Raw genomic sequence first — 19,992 nt, forward strand, 5'->3', positions numbered from 1 at the left:
TGGCGGCCTGCTCGTTTATTTACATCACACACCTCCTGGGTTCTGTCTTAGTGATAATTATTGTTGTGGTGTCAATTTGGTACACATGTGGTGTCCCAGCGTCGTCTGTGGGAGCCTCTCCAGCTGCTTTCTGTGTCCTGTTCATACGCCCCTTCACTCCTGGGGCTCTCGCTTTCTGGCATAAGGAGCTGGCACAGGTGTACCTTGTCTTTTCTGCCTCCCTTAGACCTCTCACCCGCTTCCCACTGCCTCTCTGCATGCTAGCCACCTTCTCTGATGAGCCCTGCCTCACAATCAAGCCCCACATGTGCAGTGGGCCTGCCCTGTGTTCCTCCCATGAATTAACTCATCTGATCTCACTGAAGCCTCTGCTGTAGTTGCTGTTAGCTTCATTTTCAAGGTGAATAAGGGAGACACAGAGCTCACGGCTCCCCTGCAAAGCCTTCAGTGTCCCCGCAGGTCTGGGAGCCCCCTTTGAGGCTGCTGTGGGGACGACCTATCTGCTCTCCCTGCCCAGACCAAGACCTCTTGAAGGACAGGAGCGGTCTCCCCTCCCTTTTACCACCCAGCACCCAGCAGGTACCTCAGACGTGTGCATTCTGAATAAGGCATGGGGTCTCTTCCAGCAGCTGTGAGCTGTCCCCTTTCCCCTTTCTCTCTAGTTCACAGTGTAGAGCCAGTTGTCCAGGAGAATGGGGACGAAGCTGGGGAGGGGAGAGAGGCCAAAGATTCTGACCCTGGCTCTCCAAGGAGGTGTGACATCATCATCATCTCCGGCCGGAAAGAAAAGTGTGAGGCTGCCAAGGAAGCCCTGGAGGTATGTGTCTATGTGCCCTCCTGCACCCCCGCCAAGGCCCAGTCAGCAGGCACCTGGGGAGAGGCATGGCCTGGATGGGATGGGTGGTTGCCCAGTGGCAGTGGCAGTGGAGCTACCCATCTTGCTCCTGCCATGTGCGCACGGGCTGTCTGGCTGTGCTCCTCAGCTGGACACAGAGTTTGGGGAGGCCACTTCCCTTCACCAAGCCTCCGGGTTCTACAGCCCCTTTCTGGGACAGCTGGGGATCCGGCCTCTCAGGTCCATGGTGGGTGTGGGGGCTGTGGAAGGGTCTCAGTTGCAGGGGTTGAATGTGACCTCCAGTTGCAGCGTCGATGGGGGGGATCATCAGGCCTAGCTCACCTTGTGTGCAGTCAGTGTTGAGAACCACCTGCACATTGGATGCTGCTCTCAGTGCTGCGGTGCCACAGCACAAAAATAGTTCTCACGTTGCAGTGGAGAGACAAGCAGTCAACACAGATATATCCTGTGGCAAGTGATGGTAAATGCTGTGGCAAGAAAGAGCAGGTTCCGGAAGCGAAGGGCGGTGGGGGAGACAGGGCAGGGAAAGCGAGCAGCGGTCCGAGGGTCTCTTGTGACACCTCTTGGGTGTCAGTCAAAGTCGTCCTGACCCCAGGGATGTGCCAGCAGTCAGGGCCTCTCTTTACGTGGGCCTGAAGGGGGTGCTGTAATTCAGGAGGGTAGGCTTCGGTGAAGGGTCTGGAAGTTTTGTCTGTCAGCGTCACCCTAATGCAAATCTTTTCCCATTCTTTTCTATTGAGTTAAAGGCCCTGGAGGCATGTCAGGTGGGGTACATTGCTGTTGTCAGAGGGCTGTTTGCTTTGTGTTTCATGGAGCCCCGTTGCTGAGCTTACAAGGTCACTCATCTCCCAGCTCCCGTGGCCTAACCATGACCATCCTCCATGCAGGCATTGGTTCCCGTCACCATCGAAGTAGAGGTGCCCTTTGACCTTCACCGTTACGTTATTGGGCAGAAAGGAAGTGGGATCCGCAAGATGATGGACGAGTTTGAGGTAGACCCCTTTCCCGGGAGGCCGTGTCACAGCAGTGGCCTGTCGCATCCTCTCCTGAGTGCCAGTGTCCTTTTTCAGCGAACTCTTGTTGACTCTGCCTCCTCCTGCTCGGATTGAGCACTGGCTTCCTTCATGGCGGGTGGGCTTCCCTCTCCTTCTGGGTCCCAGGGCCAAGGGACTCTTCCTGTTCTCTGGGGTCCCAAACATCAAGTCAGCCCCTCTTCACGTAGGTGAACATACATGTCCCAGCACCTGAGCTGCAGTCTGACATCATCGCCATCACGGGCCTTGCTGCAAATCTGGACCGGGCCAAGGCTGGACTGCTGGAGCGTGTGAAGGAGCTACAGGCTGAGCAGGAGGACCGGGTGAGCAGGAGATGGCCAGGGCGCTGCCTGGAGCCATGGTGCTCAGCTCTGGGCACATGTCAGAATCTAGGGGAGTTCTTCGAGATCCCAGAATCCCAGTTACATCTGGGTGGCTGGAGGTGAGACGCAGGCAGTGCCAGGATGTAGTCAGCATCCAGAGGTTTTGCTGTGGAACTAGCTAAGAGCATGGCACCTTTCTCTTTTTCATGTAAAAGTGACAAAGTTGGACTTCTGTGTAAATTTGCAGTTCCTCTTACAACCAAATCAGAAGGTACCTCAGACCTACAGGAAAGGTCCGGGTTGCGAGAGACCCCCAGGCATGTGCCATGTAGTGAGGACGAGCATCAGGGGACCCCCACTGACCTCTAGCACAGGGTGGTCAAAGGGCAAGTGACTTCCTGGTAAGCAGGGATGAAACCCCCCAGCCTCTGGCAGGGCTGATGTTTGGAGGATTGTGTGAGTGGAGCAGCGCTGCAGACGGGAGCGGGGGTTCTGGAAACTTGGAGCCAGCTGTGCCAGGTGGGTGGTGGCTTGCTGAGGGGTTGGCTTTCCACCCCTGCCGTCAGCACGAGTCTGGTGGATGGGGTGGAGCTCATGTACCTCACACGGTCTCAGTGTACCCCTGCGTGGACTCCGGGTTCTGTCCTGCAGCCCAGTCATACCTGTAGCCTTTAGCCCTGGGTGTTCAGGGGCTGTGGCTGCCCCCTCTTCTTGGGCTGCCTCTGCCCCAGCCCTAAAAAGATCCAGAGCATTTCTATGCATATCCGTCAGACCCCTGTTTGACAAATGAGGAGGGTAGGGCCCCAAGCTCATCACACTGCCCGCTCTGTCAGTTCCCGAGTACGATCCTCACAAGTGGCCGCAAGCCCTCTTTTGAAGGATTTATAGACCTCCTTGTGGAGCAGCCAAGTTCCCTGGTTCTCGCCATTAGCAGACAGTGGAAGGTGGCAGGGGTCGGACCCGAGAAACGACAGACCATTCCGGACCATGGGTTACAGAACACTGCAGCATCTCTGCTGTCCAATGACCAGGGTAGAAGGGGGCATGGGGTCACGGTGGGTCAGCTTAAGACCAAAAAGCTCTGTGTTCTTTGCCTCATTCTTGCTCCTTTAATTTGTAGGCTTTAAGGAGTTTTAAGCTGAGTGTCACTGTAGACCCCAAATACCATCCCAAGATTATTGGGAGAAAGGGGGCAGTGATTACCCAAATCCGGTTGGAGCATGACGTGAACATCCAGTTTCCTGATAAGGACGATGGGAACCAGGTGAGAGCCTCGGTTGGAGCGCGTCTGGGGCAGAGGCGCTTGTTGACCTTTGCTGTGACTTGGGAGCAGTAACCAGATGTGCCTAGATGGGGGTTTGAGGGCCAAGTTGAGAGTGACGAGTCTCTGAGGACCTGATTCTGGCTTGAGGTTTGGGCTGTGTCTCGGCACCTGCTGGACAGGTGAGGTCTCTGGCACCATGTATCATCTGGGGCCTGGGGCATTTTCTCCTGTGTCCCCTTGTGGAAAATGAGCAGGAGCTCCAGCTGGGTCCTTGATCAGTGGTGCCTCCAGGTGTAGCTCTGGGCCTCTCTGAGGCTCCCAAGGGCTCGGGGGGGTCAGGTGGACGTTTCTCTGCAGCCCCATCTGTGAACACCGTTGTGCTTGCCGGATGGTCCTTAGTAAACTCTTCTTACTACTTCCTGCAAATTGCAGTGCCACCCCCTGCCACTGGCTCTCATGGCCTCCTGCTTTGCTCAGAACAAAATGAAAGGCAGCCTCATCCCCTCTCTGGGCCGTGCCACCTGGCATGCAGGGCAGCTCCACCCAACACCCTCATGTCTATCTGGCTCCCTCTTGCACACACATGGCCTTCCCAGGCTTGGTCTTTCCTGGCTCTGGCATCCTGCTGGGGTGTCTGCTTCCTAGACGTGTCCAGCACAGCCTTGCCCACAGTGGGAGACGAGCAAGCCTTGGTGACCACGGTTGTGCTGGCGACCAGAAACAGTCAGCAGACCCTCTGGCAGCAAAGCCCCTCCACGCCTCGCTCCCACGGTGGGCATGCTGCCCAGGGATTTCCGTGGCTTCACCTTCCCCTTCTTCTCCCCAGCTTCTTGTTTCCTTTTGGATCTTTGAGTCACACACCAGCCAGGCCAGGAGGGCCCACCTGCACCCTGCCTCCTCCGGCTCCCACATCCTCTTCTCTCTCCAAGTACATTTTTAAATTTCTAATCTTGATCTTGAGAGTTTAGCTCTTTTTTTTTTTTTTTTTTTTTTTTTTGAGAGAAAGAGTCTTGTTCCGTCGCCCCGGCTGGAGTGTAGTGGCACGATCTCGGCCCACTGTAACCTCCACCTCCCAGATTGAAGTGATTCTCGTGCTGCAACCTCCCAAGTAGCTGGACTACAGCTGTGAGCCACCACTCCCAGCCCAGGAGTTCAGCTCTTTTAAATCTCTCACCCTTATTGCCCTTTATTTCCCTCTGCTATTCTATGTAATTACCAATTTTAAGTCATTATAGGTGAGGTGCAGTGGCTCACACCGGTAATCCCAGCACTCTTGGAGGCTGAGGCGGGTGGATCACCTGAGGTCAGGAGTTCAAGGCCAACCTGACCAACATGGCGAAAGCCCGTCTCTACTAAAAATACAAAAATTAGCCAGGGGTGGTGGCGTGCGCCTGTAATCCCAGCTACTTGGGAGGCTGAGACATAAGAATATCTTGAACCCAGGAGGTGGAGGTTGCAGTAAGCCAAGATCACGCCATTGTGCTCCAGCCTGGGCGACACAGTGAGACTCCGTCTTTTAAAACAAAAGTCATTATTTAGCAGTTAAGACTATTCCATCTAATACACCATGAGCCAAGTGGGGTGAAGCAGTCATTTCTTCAGGGCAGCTTTTTCCTGTGAGTTGTGCTTCTGTTCGTGAGGTTCTGTGCCTGGCAGCACGCGGGTGGTGCCTGAGGCTCTCAACTCTGCTGGGCCATGTGTGGGTGGGGCTGCTGCCTCCCGCTCTGGCATTTTGCTTCAATCTGGACGGAAGCTTCTTGGGCTGCTGCTCTGTTGTCTCTAGGTTGGGCCTTTTTGAGACGGAATCTCGCTCTGTCGCCCAGGCTGGAGTACAGTGGCGCGATCTCGGCTCACTGCAACCTCCGCCTCCCGGGTTCACGCCATTCTCCTGCCTCAGCCTCCCGTGTAGCTGGGACCACAGGTGCCTGCCACCACGCCCGGCTAGTTTTTTGTATTTTTAGTAGAGACGGGGTTTCACCGTGTTAGCCAGGATGGTCTCGGATCTCCTGACCTCGTGATCGGCCCGTCTCAGCCTCCCAAAGTGCTGGGATTACAGGCGTGAGCCACCGCGCCCGGCCGGGGCTTTGTGTTTGCCCCGCTGTCCTTGAGTCCAGAGTTCTTGCCTGTCAGTGTCTCTCCTTTGTCTTTGAGGACAAATGTCCTTTTTCGTCCTGTAATTCACTGTCTTTCAGGTAGAGTTTGGGAAGAATCGGGAGCTGAGTGGACATGGTTAATCTCTGTTTTAAATCAGCCGTGACGTTGCTTCCGCCTTCTCTCCTGAGCTGCTTTCCATAGCAGTGGGGGCTGGCTCTTGCCCCTGCCAGGAATCCCAGTAAGGAATCCCCTTTTCTGACTGCTTTCTCCTTTTTTAGCCCCAGGACCAAATTACCATCACAGGGTATGAAAAGAACACAGAAGCCGCCAGAGACGCTATATTGAGAATTGTGGGTGAACTTGAGCAGATGGTTTCTGAGGACGTCCCGCTGGACCACCGTGTTCACGCCCGCATCATCGGTGCCCGCGGCAAAGCCATTCGCAAAATCATGGATGAATTCAAGGTGAGCCGGCTGGAAGCACAGTGGGTGAGAATCCCCTCTCACCAGGGGGCCTGGCTGGCCAGAAGAAAGGGGAGGGCATGGCCTTCCCCTCAAGATGATGAGGCCACAACCCCAGGGCTGGCAGTGGAACTGTCCTCATGGACACCACAGGTCAGTGCAGGCAATGGCCTGTGAGAGGCAGCACCACCACGGTGGCCCGTTAGGGCATCCCCGTGACGGTTGCCTGGCGAGCTCCTCTGTGGGTGGGAATTTCATGCAAGAGCGTTCAGTGCGTGCTGCGGCCCTCTGTCTGCTGTGAACAGGGTGCTCCCAAGACGCATCTAACTTGGTGTGGTGATGAGACTGACTTCAGAACAACTCTGAAAGCAGATTTTAAAATGCTTGCTAACTCAGAAAATGCTTCACTAGAAACAAACACATAATTTTAACCCTTTTCCTCGCTCACGGCCCCTCTCTGCTGTTGTACTTCCTTCCAGGTGGACATTCGCTTCCCGCAGAGCGGAGCCCCAGACCCCAACTGTGTCACTGTGACGGGGCTCCCAGAGAACGTGGAGGAGGCCATTGACCACATCCTCAACCTGGAGGAGGAATACGTGAGTCTGGGTGGGCCTTGGAGCCCGGAGGCACCCTGGCACTCCACAGGCCTGAGCCCAGCCAGGAGCTTCAGGGGACAAGATGGCACTTGTGTTACCAGAGACAAGCGAGGTGCAGGGGTGAGAAGGCGGGTGGGATGCTGGGGGTGCTGGGCAGACTGACCCTGTCTTCCTGTCCTCTGCCTGCAGCTGGCCGACGTGGTGGACAGCGAGGTGATGCAGGTGTACATGAAACCCCCGGCACACGAGGAGGCCAAGGCACCTTCCAGAGGCTTTGTGGTACGGGACGCACCCTGGACCGCCAGCAGCAGTGAGAAGGTCAGACGCGGGCTTCTGCCCTCCTGGGTCCCAGGGAGGGTGGGCAGGCAGGCGGGCTTGGTGTCCCAAGGGTGGCAACTGCGTCGGACGCTGCTTGCGAGTTGGGGAGCATCCCCTCCTGAAGCTGTGTCCTCTCTCTGCACAGGCTCCCGACATGAGCAGCTCTGAGGAATTTCCCAGCTTTGGGGCTCAGGTGGCTCCCAAGACCCTCCCTTGGGGCCCCAAACGATAATGATCAAAAAGCAGAAAGCTCTCCAGCCTGCTGACCCGAACCCAACCACACAATGGTTTGTCTCAATCTGACCCAGCGGCTGGACCCTTCGTAAATTGTTGACGCTCACCCCCCTTCCCGAGGTCTCACAGGGAGCCCAGTGCCTGGCTCTGCGTGCGGCCGCTCCTCCAGGCCTGGCTGTGCGCTGCCCGCTCAGGACCTGCTCTACTGTTTTAACACTAAACCAAGGTCATGAGCATTCGTGCTAAGATAACAGACTCCAGCTCCTGGTCCACCCGGCATGTCAGCCAGCACTCTGACCTTCATCACCAGAGCTCCGCAGCTGTGGCTAGGATTCGACTTCCTGTGTCATGACCTCAGGAAATAAATGTCCTTGACTTTATAAAAGCCAAACGTTTGCCCTCTTCCTTTCCCACCTCCCTCCTGCCCATTTCCCGTGGCCCAGACCGTCCTGTTGGTGGAGTGCAGTCAGCCTCCTCCAGCTGCCAAAGCGCCTCAGCACAGGTGTCCGCAAGGAAGATCTGGCTCTGGACAGCAGAAGGGCGGGTTCCTGGAGCTGGGGGTGACCTGAGAGGTAGAGGGTGACTTGAGTTCTCAGGCAGTCCTGATTTTTACCTGCCATGGGGTCTGAAAGCACCAAGGGTCCCTGCCCCTACCTCCACTGCCAGACCCTCGGCCTGAGTCTGGTGCGTGGAGCCTGGAGGCAAGGCAGTAGGCACCATCTGGGTCCCCTGTGGCCGTCAGAGTGTCTGCTGTGATTGAGACGTGCACAGGATGGGGGAGGTAGGGCCATACGCTTATCCTCAGTGGGGGCAATTTGCCTTAGATGACAGCTAGGCTTTTCTTCACGCCACCTGCAGCCCCTGCCCGCGATGCCATGTGTTCAGTTGCCTTCTTTCTACCTCAGCTGGCGTGGTGTGGTCTCTCTGTAGTTAGTGCCACCCCACACACTCATCTCTTGATTGAGACATTTCTGGTGGTTGTGGGTTTCCCGTGGAGCTGGGGGTGGGCGCCATGTACCAAAGCTGGAGACTGGCGCGCTCCCTCAGCACAGGTGGGTCAGCGGCCAGCAGGCCCATCCAGAGTGGGAGTGGGCACTCCCACCCCAGCCACAGGCCGTCCAGATGTGCACGCCAGCCCCTAGGAGCAGGTCCCGGGTGACTGGCAGTTTTCATGGTCCAGGGCCAAGAGATGATGGCATGGGGCCTGGAGCATGAAGTAGAGCAGAATGCAGACCACACCACTGGATGCCAAGAGCCCCTGCTCTCCGAGGGAGGCATCTGTGTCTTGCTGTGAGGGCCAAGGACAGGGCCCCAGTCTCTGGTTTTCTGGTCTTCCCATCCTTGTCTCTGTCCCCCACAGAGGTGACAGAGCTGCTGGCGAGTTGTCCCAGGTATTTGAGTTACGGAAAAGCTGACTGGCGCCCATCCATCTCCCAGCCCTTCCCTGGGGACAGTTGCTTCTGCCTTGACACCTAACCCCCAGTGTTTCTATCAGTTGAATAACTCAAGCTTGGTCATCTTCAGACTCCGGAATTCCTGAGTAGACCCAGAACGGCTTAGCCCAAGTCTAGCTGCAGCTGCCTCGGCAAGTCCCCATTTGCTCAGGCAGCCCTAAACGGGCCTGTTCACAGGAATGGTAAATCGGATCGGAAGGAACATTTCCTCCAGCTTCACCGGTTAGGGTGACCATGGCTTAGAAAACAGGGAAGGAAAGCAAGGCACTTTTCTGCCTTTCCCGAGATCTGTCCCCTCCACCTCCACGGGGGAGGCCAGTGGGGGAGGGACTGCCACCTCTTCCCCATCTGTGTGAGTTCTGGAACTCTGTCCTGTTGGCTGCTTGCTTCCAGCTCCCTCCAATCTCCATCCCAGCAGGCTCCTCCTGTCTTTTTCTTTTCTACAATGTCCTAAAACATCCGGCCCCTACCCTCCCAAAGGTAATTTTTAATTCTCACCAAATTTTGCACATCTCTGTATGTCACTCGATGTCTCAGATGCAAGCCCTTTCCTAAACTGTTTTGGCTCTCTCTCTTTTCCTTTGGGTGGCGGTTGTACGGGTGATGAAATGACTGTCCCCAGGCCTGCCTCCCTGAAGCCTCCGTGCTGTCAGGAGAGCCCTGGGCAGGGATAAGGCCGGGGTGAGGCGTGTGTGTGCTTTTCCTCTTGTCGGATGTCTTCCATATTATCTGTTTCCATAGCTACAATCCATCCCTTTGGCCTTAACTTTGGAATTTGGAGATTATATGCAAACATGTGTAAAGGCTCATGAATATGGATGACACTGGAATTTTATAAATTCTAAAATAAAACCCGAAACCAGATGTAGTGTGCTGGGACTCATTTTGTCACGCTGCCGCCTATGTGTTCCCTTTCTCCTCACCCTTGAGTGGTGACTGGTATCCGTGGGTAGTTCGTCTTTGGTGTGATTTTCTCAGCAGTTCTCAGCACTGTGTTCAACGGCCCCTCGAGAGCCACATTAAGGGAGACCCAGGTGTGGTCATGGCAAGAGGGTGGCTGCCTGTCCCTGTCCTCTGGCCACCAGCCAGTCAGCAGCTGCCCTGCAGCCCTCCTCGTTGAGGGTGGACAACTGTCCTTGTGGAGCAGCACCTGCCACTCCCTTTCAGGACTCTGCCAGCCTCAGTGGCATTCCTGGCACCCTGGACCCGGCTCGTGAGTTTATGATAAGCTGAGTTAGGGGATGGGGGGTGCAGGCGGGAGGCCTCGGCTGGAGGAGGAGGGAGGGGTGTTGAGTGGGAGGAGCCACCCCAGGCTCCTGAGTGGCAGGAGATAACCGGGAAGAGTCAAGAGGGAACTGGTGTCCCTGCTGCTAACTGGGCTGGTCCCCACCTGGGAAGACGGGTGTGGCAGCTCCTCTTAAAGCCAAACATGTTGGCCGGGCACGGTGGCTCACGCCTGTAATCCCAGTACTGTGGGAGGCCGAGACGGAGGATCACAAGGTCAGGAGATTGAGACCATCCTGGCTTACATGCGTCTCTACTAAAAATACAAAAAATTAGCCGGGCGTGGCGGTGGGCACCTGTAGTCGCAGCTACTCGGGAGGCTGAGGCAGGAGAATGGTGTGAACCCAGGAGGTGGAGCTTGCAGTGAGCCGAGATCGCGCCACTGCACTCCCAGCCTGGGCAACAGAGCGAGACTCCGTCTCCAAACCTTTTTAAAAAGCCAAACACGTTTACCCAGACCCAGCAGTTCTGTTGGACCCTAAATATGCAAACCCCCAGCAGACCGCGCCCGCACCCACAGCACGCCCGCACCCCCAGCAGACCGCGCCCGCACCCACAGCACGCCCGCACCCCACAGCACGCCCACACCCACAGCAGAGCGCGCCCGCACCCCCAGCACGCCCACACCCACAGCAGAGCGCGCCCACAGCAGAGCGCGCCCGCACCCCCAGCACGCTCACACCCACAGCAGAGCGCGCCCACAGCAGAGCACGCCCGCACCCCCAGCACGCCCACACCCCCAGCAGAGCGCGCCCACACCCCCAGCACGCTCACACCCACAGCAGAGCGCGCCCACACCCCCAGCACGCCCACACCCACAGCAGAGCACGCCCGCACCCCCAGCACGCCCACACCCCCAGCAGAGCGCGCCCGCACCCACAGCAGAGCACGCCCGCACCCCCAGCACGCCCACACCCACAGCAGAGCACGCCCGCACCCCCAGCACGCCCGCAACCACAGCAGAGCACGCCCGCACCCCCAGCACGCCCGCACCCACAGCACGCCCGCACCCACAGCACGCCCGCACCCACAGCACGCCCGCACCCACAGCACGCCCGCACCCACAGCAGAGCGCGCCCGCACCCACAGCAGAGCGCGCCCACACCCACAGCAGAGCGCGCCCGCACCCCCAGCACGCCCACACCCACAGCACGCCCGCCCCACAGCACGCCCGCACCCACAGCAGAGCGCGCCCACACCCACAGCAGAGCGCGCCCGCACCCCCAGCACGCCCGCACCCACAGCAGAGCGCGCCCGCACCCACAGCACGCCCGCACCCACAGCAGAGCGCGCCCGCACCCACAGCAGAGCGCGCCCGCACCCCCAGCACGCCCACACCCACAGCACGCCCGCACCCACAGCAGAGCGCGCCCGCACCCACAGCAGAGTGCGCCCGCACCCCCAGCACGCCCACACCCACAGCACGCCCGCACCCACAGCACGCCCGCACCCACAGCAGAGCGCGCCCGCACCCACAGCAGAGCGCGCCCGCACCCACAGCAGAGCGCGCCCGCACCCCCAGCACGCCCACACCCACAGCACGCCCGCACCCACAGCAGAGCGCGCCCGCACCCACGGCAGAGCGCGCCCGCACCCACAGCAGAGCGCGCCCGCACCCCCAGCACGCCCACACCCACAGCACGCCCGCACCCACAGCACGCCCGCACCCACAGCAGAGCGCGCCCGCACCCACAGCAGAGCGCGCCCGCACCCACAGCACGCCCGCACCCACAGCAGAGCGCGCCCGCACCCACAGCGCGCCCGCACCCCCAGCAGAACAAAACTGCAAATGACCCAAGGCAAACATGCAGCAGCCCAGCAGCAGGAGGGGTTGCCACGGATGCTGGGCACAGATGGAGCTCGCACAGTGTCCCACAGTAGACGCCAGACAGCGTCGCCAGTTCCATCCCTGCTTGGTGGCCAAGGTGGTGGCTACTCTGGATGGGAGAGGGTCACAGGCAGGGTAGGGCATGTGGGCATCGGGGCCCTGGATGGGAGAGGGCCACAGGGTAGGGCGCACGTGGCCATCGGGTGATGTGAACTTGCCTCTGACCCACATGCTGGTTGCAGGAGTTTGTTCACCTGGAAGCCTGTGTGACCTGAGCATTTTCTTACGTTTCAATAAATTCAACTTAAAACTTTGGAGTTTAAGACAGCAACACTAAAAGCAACCAGCTGGAAGGAGGTACACGTGGGTTTGTAATAAGCACTCTGCTGAGCGAAAGCACACGTGGAATGGCTGAGCGGGGTCCCCGTCTGTGTAAGTTTCCGAGGTTCCCGCCCCGGGTCGTGTGTGCTGTCCACCATGCTCTGGCCCGTGGTGTCCAGCCTTGGAACCCCGTGAGCCCCTCATTCCTGCCGGAAGAGCCCTTACATGCAGGCAGAGCACAGTGCTCTTAAGAGGCAGGTGAACAAGTGGCAAATCCTAAAGAAATGCCACAAGCAAGCACGCTGCCCTCAGGCCAGGCATCGCTGCGGGTTAAATAGAACACAGGTGAAGATGTTCAGGAGGAGGCCTTTTCTGTGGAGTAAGTTTGGCAGTACTCATCAGAGCACATTAAAACCACATATTCTGGGCTGGGCGCGGTGGCTCATGCCTATAATCTCAGCACTTTGGGAGGCTGGGGCGGGCGCATCATGAGGTCAGGAGATGGAGACCATCCTGGCTAACACGGTGAAACCCCGTCTCCACTAAAAATACAAAAAAATTAGCCAGGTATGGTGGCAGCGCCTGTAGTCCCAGCTACTTGGGAGGCTGAGGCAAGAGAATGGCGTGAACCCGGGAGGCAGAGCTTGCAGTGAGCCGAGATCGTGCCACTGTGATCCAGCCTGGGCGACAGAGACAGACTCCGTCTCAAAAAAAAAGAAAACCACATATTTCTTCCCCCCCAAGACAGAGTCTCACTCTGTCGCCCAGGCTGGAGTGCAGTGGCGTGATCTCGGCTCACTACAACTTCCGCCTCCCAGGTTCAAGCAATTCTCTTGCCTCAGCCTCCCAAGTAGCTGGGATTACAGATGCCCACCACCACACCCAGAATAACTTGTATTTTTAGTAAAGACAGGGTTTCACCATGTTGGACAGGCTAGTCCTGAACTCCTGACCTCGTAATCCTCCTGCCTCGGCCTCCCAAAGCGCTGGGATTACAGTTGTAAGCCACCGCGCCTGGCCAAAAACCACATACTCTTTTTGACACTTAAGTGCCACTTATAGAACTCCAAGGAAATCAATACAGATGAGCACAGACCCATTTGTCAGCAAGTGGACGGTTACACTGGGAATGCTGTGGGGCGGCAACAGCCAGGGGAAGATTCACGTGGCTCCTCAGCACAGGGCAAAACTGCACATCACGCTGCGATCCAGGGTGGAAAACAATTACGTATAAACACAAAAATTTCTGGGGGAAGAGCCACCAGATGTTACAGGTATCCATGCTTCCTCCTCTCATTCCAAAACCTCCCCCATTTGGGTGCTTGCCGTGTACTACGCCCCGAGGAACAGAGAGAAAAAGAGCAAGAGGAGCCCTGGGCCAGGGGCCAGGAGCTGCGAAAGGGCGGGAAGTCAGGCAAGGATCAAAAGGACACGTTTAATCGCCGCAGAAGACAAAGAGACACTGTCAGAGGCTGCCTATGCTGGCCGGGGGGAAAGGGGACCCTGATTCAAGAAACAGAAGCATCCAGAGGACCCAAACAATTGGGAATGGAGGGAGGGGGTGAACGGACCCTTGCTGTGGCCTGGGACACAGAGGTACAGGGTCTGAGAGCTGGGGCATGTGGGTGATGTCCTTGCACGGACAGCGCAGGAAGAGGCAGGTGGGTCCAGAGAACCTGAGAGAGGCCCTGTCCTTGCAACATTCAAAGGTCAGCAGGTGTAAGAGGAGAGGGTGATGCGGCCAGGGGCAGTGAGGACCACAAAGCCCACCGGCCTGATGAGAACTGTCGTGTCCAGGGGTCTGGGGAGGCCACCGAGGGACCAGGGGGCCTTAGGTGCAGGGGCCCCTTGGGCTTATGTCTGGGAACAGGAAACAAAGAGGGCCTTGTGAGCTGACAGTCCCTCCCTGCTGGGGATGGAGTGACAGGTGCTCTGAGGAGAGAAGCCGGCGCTGGGGGGAAGCAGGCAATGTGCCCAGAGATGACGGCACGACAGCAGCCAGCGGTTCACACAGCCATTGCCTGAGGGAAGAGGAAAACTACATGGCTCACAGGGCTCAGCAGGGGCTGCTCCCCTAAGGGCCACCAGATGTCCTTCCAGGCGTCACTGCTGCAGCTGGCTGGCTTTGGGAACCCTGAAGGGTGTCCAGTGGGGGCTGAGCTGGGGAAAGGGTTGGGGACAGGGACAAGTCAGACTAGGGCCAAGAGCAGGCCATGGCCATGAGGCACAGTGGGCGGCTGGGCAGGGCCCTGTGACCTCAGGGAGTGCATGGGGCAGGAGTGCACAGGGCAGGGGTGCACGGGGCAGGGGTGCATGGAGCAGGGGTGCACGGGGCAGAGGTGCATAGGGCAGGGGCCTGGCTGCTCCCAGACTTGCCTCTGAGCCCTGGGGCTGCTCATCCTTTGCTCCGTTTGTTCCAAAAAGAGCCTGTCGCCAAGAAAGGGCAGCAAGAGGAAGAGGGATGTGACTGTGTCCGGAGGTGCAGCAGCCACTGACAAGGACAGGGAGAGGGCTGGGGGGGCTGAGACTGGGCTGTGCAGTTCACCTCATTCTCGGCCAGCGCCTGCTTAGCCAGGTAGTACTCCCGCTTCACTTTGATCTCCACAGACTCTGGGATGTCAGGCACCAGGAGGTCCAGGAGCCGGCCGATGGAGAAAACCACATGCTGGGAGCAGAGGAAGGTACTCACCCTACCCAAACGCCCAAAGGGCCTTCACAGGCCCAGGCAGGCCAGGGCTCCAGCACCTGCTCCCAGCCGTGGGTGGAGCTAGAAAGCAGCTGTGCAAGAAAAGGAACCCCAGAAGGAGCAGAGGCCACCCCAGCTTCGTGGCCCTGGAGCTCCTGTGGAGACACCCACAATGCCCAGGCACGCATGTCCACACCACAACCCGGGGATGAGGCCAGGCAGGGAAAACGCAGGTGCAGAGAAGAGCTCTGATTTGACCAAGATGACAAGATGACACAGCAGGAAGTGATCGCACCGACCCCTCACCACGTGTTTGAATTAGGCAAAGCATAGGGTGGGGGCGTCATGCCATGGATGGGAGAACCAGTAGGTGCCCCGGCTACCTCAAACACGATGACGAAGGCCAGGCGGATGGCAAGAAGATTCCAGTAGGTCTGGGAATAATGTCCATCGTCACCCCGGAAAGCCCGATACCTGCAGCAGACACAGGACTCAGTAGGTGGAGCCAGGGCGGAGCGCTGGCTGGGCAGGGGCCTCTGGAATTAGCCTGTCTCCCCTTTTTCCACCGTTTCCCTCTCAGATCCCATGTTCCAGTCCTGGCTCTTCATCGAGGGTGCCTGGAATGGGGGTTATCCCCAAACGGGATACTCTGACGATACCTGTGACCTGTGGGTTCCAGAGGCAAATGTGCTGGACATTGGGCTAAACTGGACCCCCTCCCAGTGGAAATGCTTCATTTTCTAGTAGATGTGACAGTCCAGTAAGTCTGTGCTTCTATGGATGACGTCAGTCTACTTACACGGTGAAAACAGGCCGCCTGCTGGCCTCTGTGAGATCAGCAGTGCACCTGCTCAGACTGTCCCTGTCCGGCAGTGCCCTCCCTCCCTAGCATAAGCCACACTCAGCTTCACTTGCTATTTCAGACTCTGACATCTTCCTGTGTCTCTGTCACGTGGTCAAGATGTGACATTCCATTTTCTTTTTCTTTTTTTTTTTTTTTTTTGAGACAGAGTCTCGCTCTGTGGCCCAGGCTGGAGTGCAGTGGCGCAATCTCGGCTCACTGCAAACTCCGCCTCCCGGGTTTACGCCATTCTCCTGCCTCAGCCTCCCGAGTAGCTGGGACTACAGGCGCCCGCCACCACGCCCAGCTAATTTTTTTTGTATTTTAGTAGAGACGGGGTTTCACCGTGTTAGCCAGGATGGTTTCGATCTCCTGACCTCATGACCCGCCCATCTCGGCCTCCCAAAGTGCTGGGATTACAGGCGTGAGCCACGGTGCCCGGCCCCATTTTCTAATATAAAGTTACATGTTGCACTCCACGAAAACCATTACCAGGGCCAACTTTGTAGGAAAAGAAAAAAAAAAAAACAGAACCAAATATTGAAAGTTAAAAATAAAAATCCCTCAAATGAATGGGATGAACTTTTAAGTGGCTAGACACAGCAGAAGAGAGACTGGGGATGGGGAGACAGTGACGATGAGACCACCCTGCAGGCAACACAGCACACTCGCCACCGGGGGGAAGCGGGCCACAGCCCAGTGGGAGTTTCCAGATGACAATGGACAAGCAGAGAAGCTTCGCTGGAAGGAGTAAGATGGAGACATTTCCAGAACTAAACAAAGACGTAACTCTTTCAGCTGGGCGTGGTGGCTCACGCCTGTAATCCCAGCACTTTATTTATTTATTTATGAGATGGAGTCTTGCTCTGTTGCCCAGGCTGGAGTGCAGTGATCTCAGCTCACTGCAACCTCCGCCTCCTGGGTTCAAGTGATTCTCCTGCCTCAGCCTCCTGAGTAGCTGGACTATAGGCCCGTGCCACAAGGCGCAGCTAATTTTTTGTAATTTCAGTGGAGACGGGGTTTCACCATGTTAGCCAGGATGGTCTCAATCTGCCGGCCTCAGCCTCCCAAAGTTCTGGGATTACAGTCATGAGCCCCCGCACCTGGCCATCCCAGTGCTTCAGAAGGCTGAGGCAGGTGGATCACTTGCGGTCAGGAGTTCGAAACTAGCCTGGCCAACATGGTGAAACCTCCTACTAAAAATACAAAAGAGTAGCTGGGTGTGGTGGCAGACACCTGTAATCCCAGCTACTCGGGAGGCTGAGGCAGGGGAATCGCTTGAACCTGGGAGGTGGAGGTCGCAGTGAGTCGAGACCAGGCCACTGTACTCCAGCCTGGGCGACAAGAGTGAAACTCCATCTCAAAAGAAAAAAAAGAAAGAATCTCTTCCCTTTGGAAGGCTACTTTGGGAGGCCAAGGTGGGCTGATCACCTAAGGTTCAGAGTTTGAGACCAGCCTGGCCAACATGGTGAAACCGTCTCTACTAAAAATACAAAAAAAAAAAAAAAAGTTACCTGGGTGTGGTAGTGCATGCCTGCAATCCCAGCTACTTGGGAGGCTGATGCACGAGAATCACTTGAACCAGGAAGCGGGAAGCAGAGGTTGCAGTGAGCCCAGATCATGCTACTGCACTCCAGCCTGGGCGACAGAGCGAGACTCCATCTCAAAAAAAAAAAAAAAAAAAAAAAAAAAAATTGCCGGGTGTGGTGGCTCACACAAGGTCAGGTGGATCACAAGGTCAGGAGATCGAGACCAGCCTTCCTGACACAGTGACACCCCATCTCTACTAAAAATACAAAAAATTAGCCGGGGGTGGTGGCAGGCGCCTGTAGTCCCAGCTACTCAGGAGGCTGAGACAGGAGAATGGCTCATTCCTGGGAGGCAGAGCTTGCAGTGAGCCGAGATCGCCACTGCACTCCAGCCTGGGCAACACAGCGAGATGTCGTCTCAAAAAAAAAAAAAAGAAGAAGAAAAAGAAAATACGACAGGCGCAGTGGCTCAGGCCTGTAATCCCAGCACATTGGGAGGCCGAGGTGGGCAGATCACCTGAAGTCAGGAGTTCGAGACCAGCTTTGCCAACATGGTGAAACCTCATCTCTACTAAATATACAAATATGAGCCGGGGGTGGTGGTGGGCACCTGTAATCCCAGCTACTCAGGAGGATGAGGCAGGAGAATCGCTTGAACCCAGGAGGCGGAGCTTGCAGTGAGCTGAGATCGTACCACCGCACTCCAGCCTGGGCGGCAGAGCAAGACTCCATCTCTATAAATAAACAAATAAATCATTTCCCTTGATTTGTTTTAGCAGCAAGCATCTGTCAAGGTATTGCTTTCACTTTTTTTTTTTTTTTTTTTTGGAAACAGAGTCTCATTCTGTTGCCCAGGCTGGACAGTGACGCGATCTCAGCTCACTGCAACTCTGCCTGCTGAGTTGAAATGATCCTCCTGCCCCAGCCTCCAGAGCAGCTGAGATTACAGGCATGAACCGCCACGCCCAGGTGTTTTGTTTTGTTTTTGAGATGGAGGCTCTATCACCCAGGCTGCAGTGCAGTGCAGTGCACACGGCTCACTGCAAGCTCTGCCTCCCTGGTTCATGCTATTCTCCCGCCTCAGCCTCCCGAGCAGCTGGGACTACAGGCGCCCGCCACCACACCCAGCTAATTTTTGTATTTTTAGTATAGACAGGGTTTCACTGTGCTAACCAGAATGGTCTCCATCTCCTGACCTCATGATCAACCCGCCTCGGCCTCCCAAAGTGCTGGGATTACAGGTGTGAGCCACCGCACCAGCCTATTTTTGTATTTTTAACAGAGACGGAGTTTCACCATGTTGGTCAGGCTGGTCTCGAACTCCTGACCTCAAATGATCCACCTGCTTCAGCCTCCCAAAGTGCTGGGATAACAGGCATGAGCCACCATGCCAGGCCAAAATTCTTTTTTTAAGAGATAGTCTCTGTCTCTGTCACCCAGGCTGGAGTGCACTGGCATGATCACAGCTCACTGCAACCCTGACCTTCCAGGCTCAAGCAATCCTCCCACCTCAGCCTCCCAAGTAGCTGGGATTACAGGTGCATGCCTCCAAGCCCAGCTAATTTTTTTTATTGAGGTCTCACCATCTTGCCCAGGCTGGTCTCAAATTCCTGGGCTCAAACAGCTTTCCCAACTCAGCCACTTAAAGTGCTGGGATTACACAAAACATTTTTCTTTTTTTTTTTTTTTTTTTTTTGAGACACAGTCTCACTCTGTTGCCCAGGCTGGAGTGCAATGGCACGATCTTAGCTCACTGCAACCTCCGCCTCCTGGGTTCACACCATTCTCCTGCCTCAGCCTCCCGAGTAGCTGGGACTACAGGCGTTCGCCACTATGCCTGGCTAATTTTTTTGTATTTTTAGTAGAGACGGGGTTTCACCGTTTTAGCCAGGGTGGTCTTGATCTCCTGACCTCGTGATCCGCCCGTCTCGGCCTCCCAAAGTGCTGGGATTACAGGAGTGACTCAGCCTCCCAAGTACGTGGGATTATAGGCATGTGCTACCACACCCAGATAATTTGTGTGTGCGCGTGTAGGTTTTTTTTTTTTTTTTTTAGATGGAGTCTCGCTCTGTCACCCAGGCTGGAGTGCAGTGGCACGATTGTGGCTCACTGCAAGCTCCGCCTCCCAGGTTCACGCCATTCTCCTGCCACAGCCTCCTGAGGAGCTCGGACTACAGGCGCCCGCCACCTTGCCCGGCTAATTTTTTGTATTTTTAGTAGAGATGGGGTTTCACCATGTTGGCCAGGATGGTCTCGATCTCCTGACCTCGTGATCTGCCCGCCAGTGCCTGCCAAAGTACTGGGATTACTGGTGTGAGCTACCGCACCCAGCCCATGTGTGCAGTTTCAGTAGAGATGGGGGTTTCACCACGCTGGCCAGGCTGGTCTCGAACTCCTGGCCTCACATGATCCATCCGCCTAGGACTCCCAAAGTGCTGGGATTATAGGCATTAGGTACCATGCCAAGCCAGAAATATTCTTAAATGCTATGAATGCTTCCAATCAGAAAAGCCAGGTCACAAAAGAATAATATTTCCGAAGAACCAAGAGAAAATAACTCAACCTATACTTTTATACCCGCTATTTGAAGAATGAAAATGCATGGAGATATTATCATACATATGCATGACACATATCTCTATGCAGACATATGTGTATGCATTTTGGCATATGAAGAGCCCACCAAACACACACCTTTTCTGAAATAATTTTTTGTTTGTTTTGAGACGGAGTCTCGCTCTCTCGCCCAGGCTGGAGTGCAGTGGCAAGATCTCGGCTCACTGCAAGCTCCACCTCCCAGGTTCACCCCATTCTCCTGCCTCAGCCTCCCGAATAGTTGGGACTACAGGCACCCGCCACCACGCTCGGC

General features: G+C 56.4%; 2 protein-coding genes across 4 annotated transcripts in view; one reads left to right on the forward strand and one right to left on the reverse strand.

Moving 5' to 3' along the window:
• HDLBP (high density lipoprotein binding protein) overlaps window positions 1–9,498 on the forward strand; it is an 85,833-nt gene extending 76,335 nt beyond the window's left edge. For all 3 annotated transcript variants that reach the window (XM_010376997.2, XM_010376999.2, XM_030916938.1), the window contains exons 21-28: window positions 663–817; window positions 1,744–1,848; window positions 2,079–2,213; window positions 3,334–3,477; window positions 5,850–6,035; window positions 6,512–6,628; window positions 6,818–6,946; window positions 7,092–9,498. In XM_010376997.2, coding sequence (XP_010375299.1) covers window positions 663–817; window positions 1,744–1,848; window positions 2,079–2,213; window positions 3,334–3,477; window positions 5,850–6,035; window positions 6,512–6,628; window positions 6,818–6,946; window positions 7,092–7,178 — 1,058 coding nt within the window. In that variant the 3' untranslated portion in view covers window positions 7,179–9,498. The remainder of the gene's footprint in view (window positions 1–662; window positions 818–1,743; window positions 1,849–2,078; window positions 2,214–3,333; window positions 3,478–5,849; window positions 6,036–6,511; window positions 6,629–6,817; window positions 6,947–7,091) is intronic.
• Window positions 9,499–13,102: 3,604 nt separating this feature from the next.
• The window catches only part of ANO7 (anoctamin 7), a 38,625-nt gene continuing 31,735 nt past the window's right edge, over window positions 13,103–19,992 (reverse strand). The window contains exons 21-24 of the mRNA XM_030916942.1: window positions 15,137–15,227; window positions 14,613–14,732; window positions 14,444–14,494; window positions 13,103–14,227 (exon numbers count right to left, since the gene is read on the reverse strand). Coding sequence (XP_030772802.1) covers window positions 14,171–14,227; window positions 14,444–14,494; window positions 14,613–14,732; window positions 15,137–15,227 — 319 coding nt within the window. The 3' untranslated portion in view covers window positions 13,103–14,170. The remainder of the gene's footprint in view (window positions 14,228–14,443; window positions 14,495–14,612; window positions 14,733–15,136; window positions 15,228–19,992) is intronic.

The sequence above is a fragment of the Rhinopithecus roxellana genome, chromosome 14, assembly GCF_007565055.1.
Source record: "Rhinopithecus roxellana isolate Shanxi Qingling chromosome 14, ASM756505v1, whole genome shotgun sequence".
NCBI lineage: Eukaryota > Metazoa > Chordata > Mammalia > Primates > Cercopithecidae > Rhinopithecus > Rhinopithecus roxellana.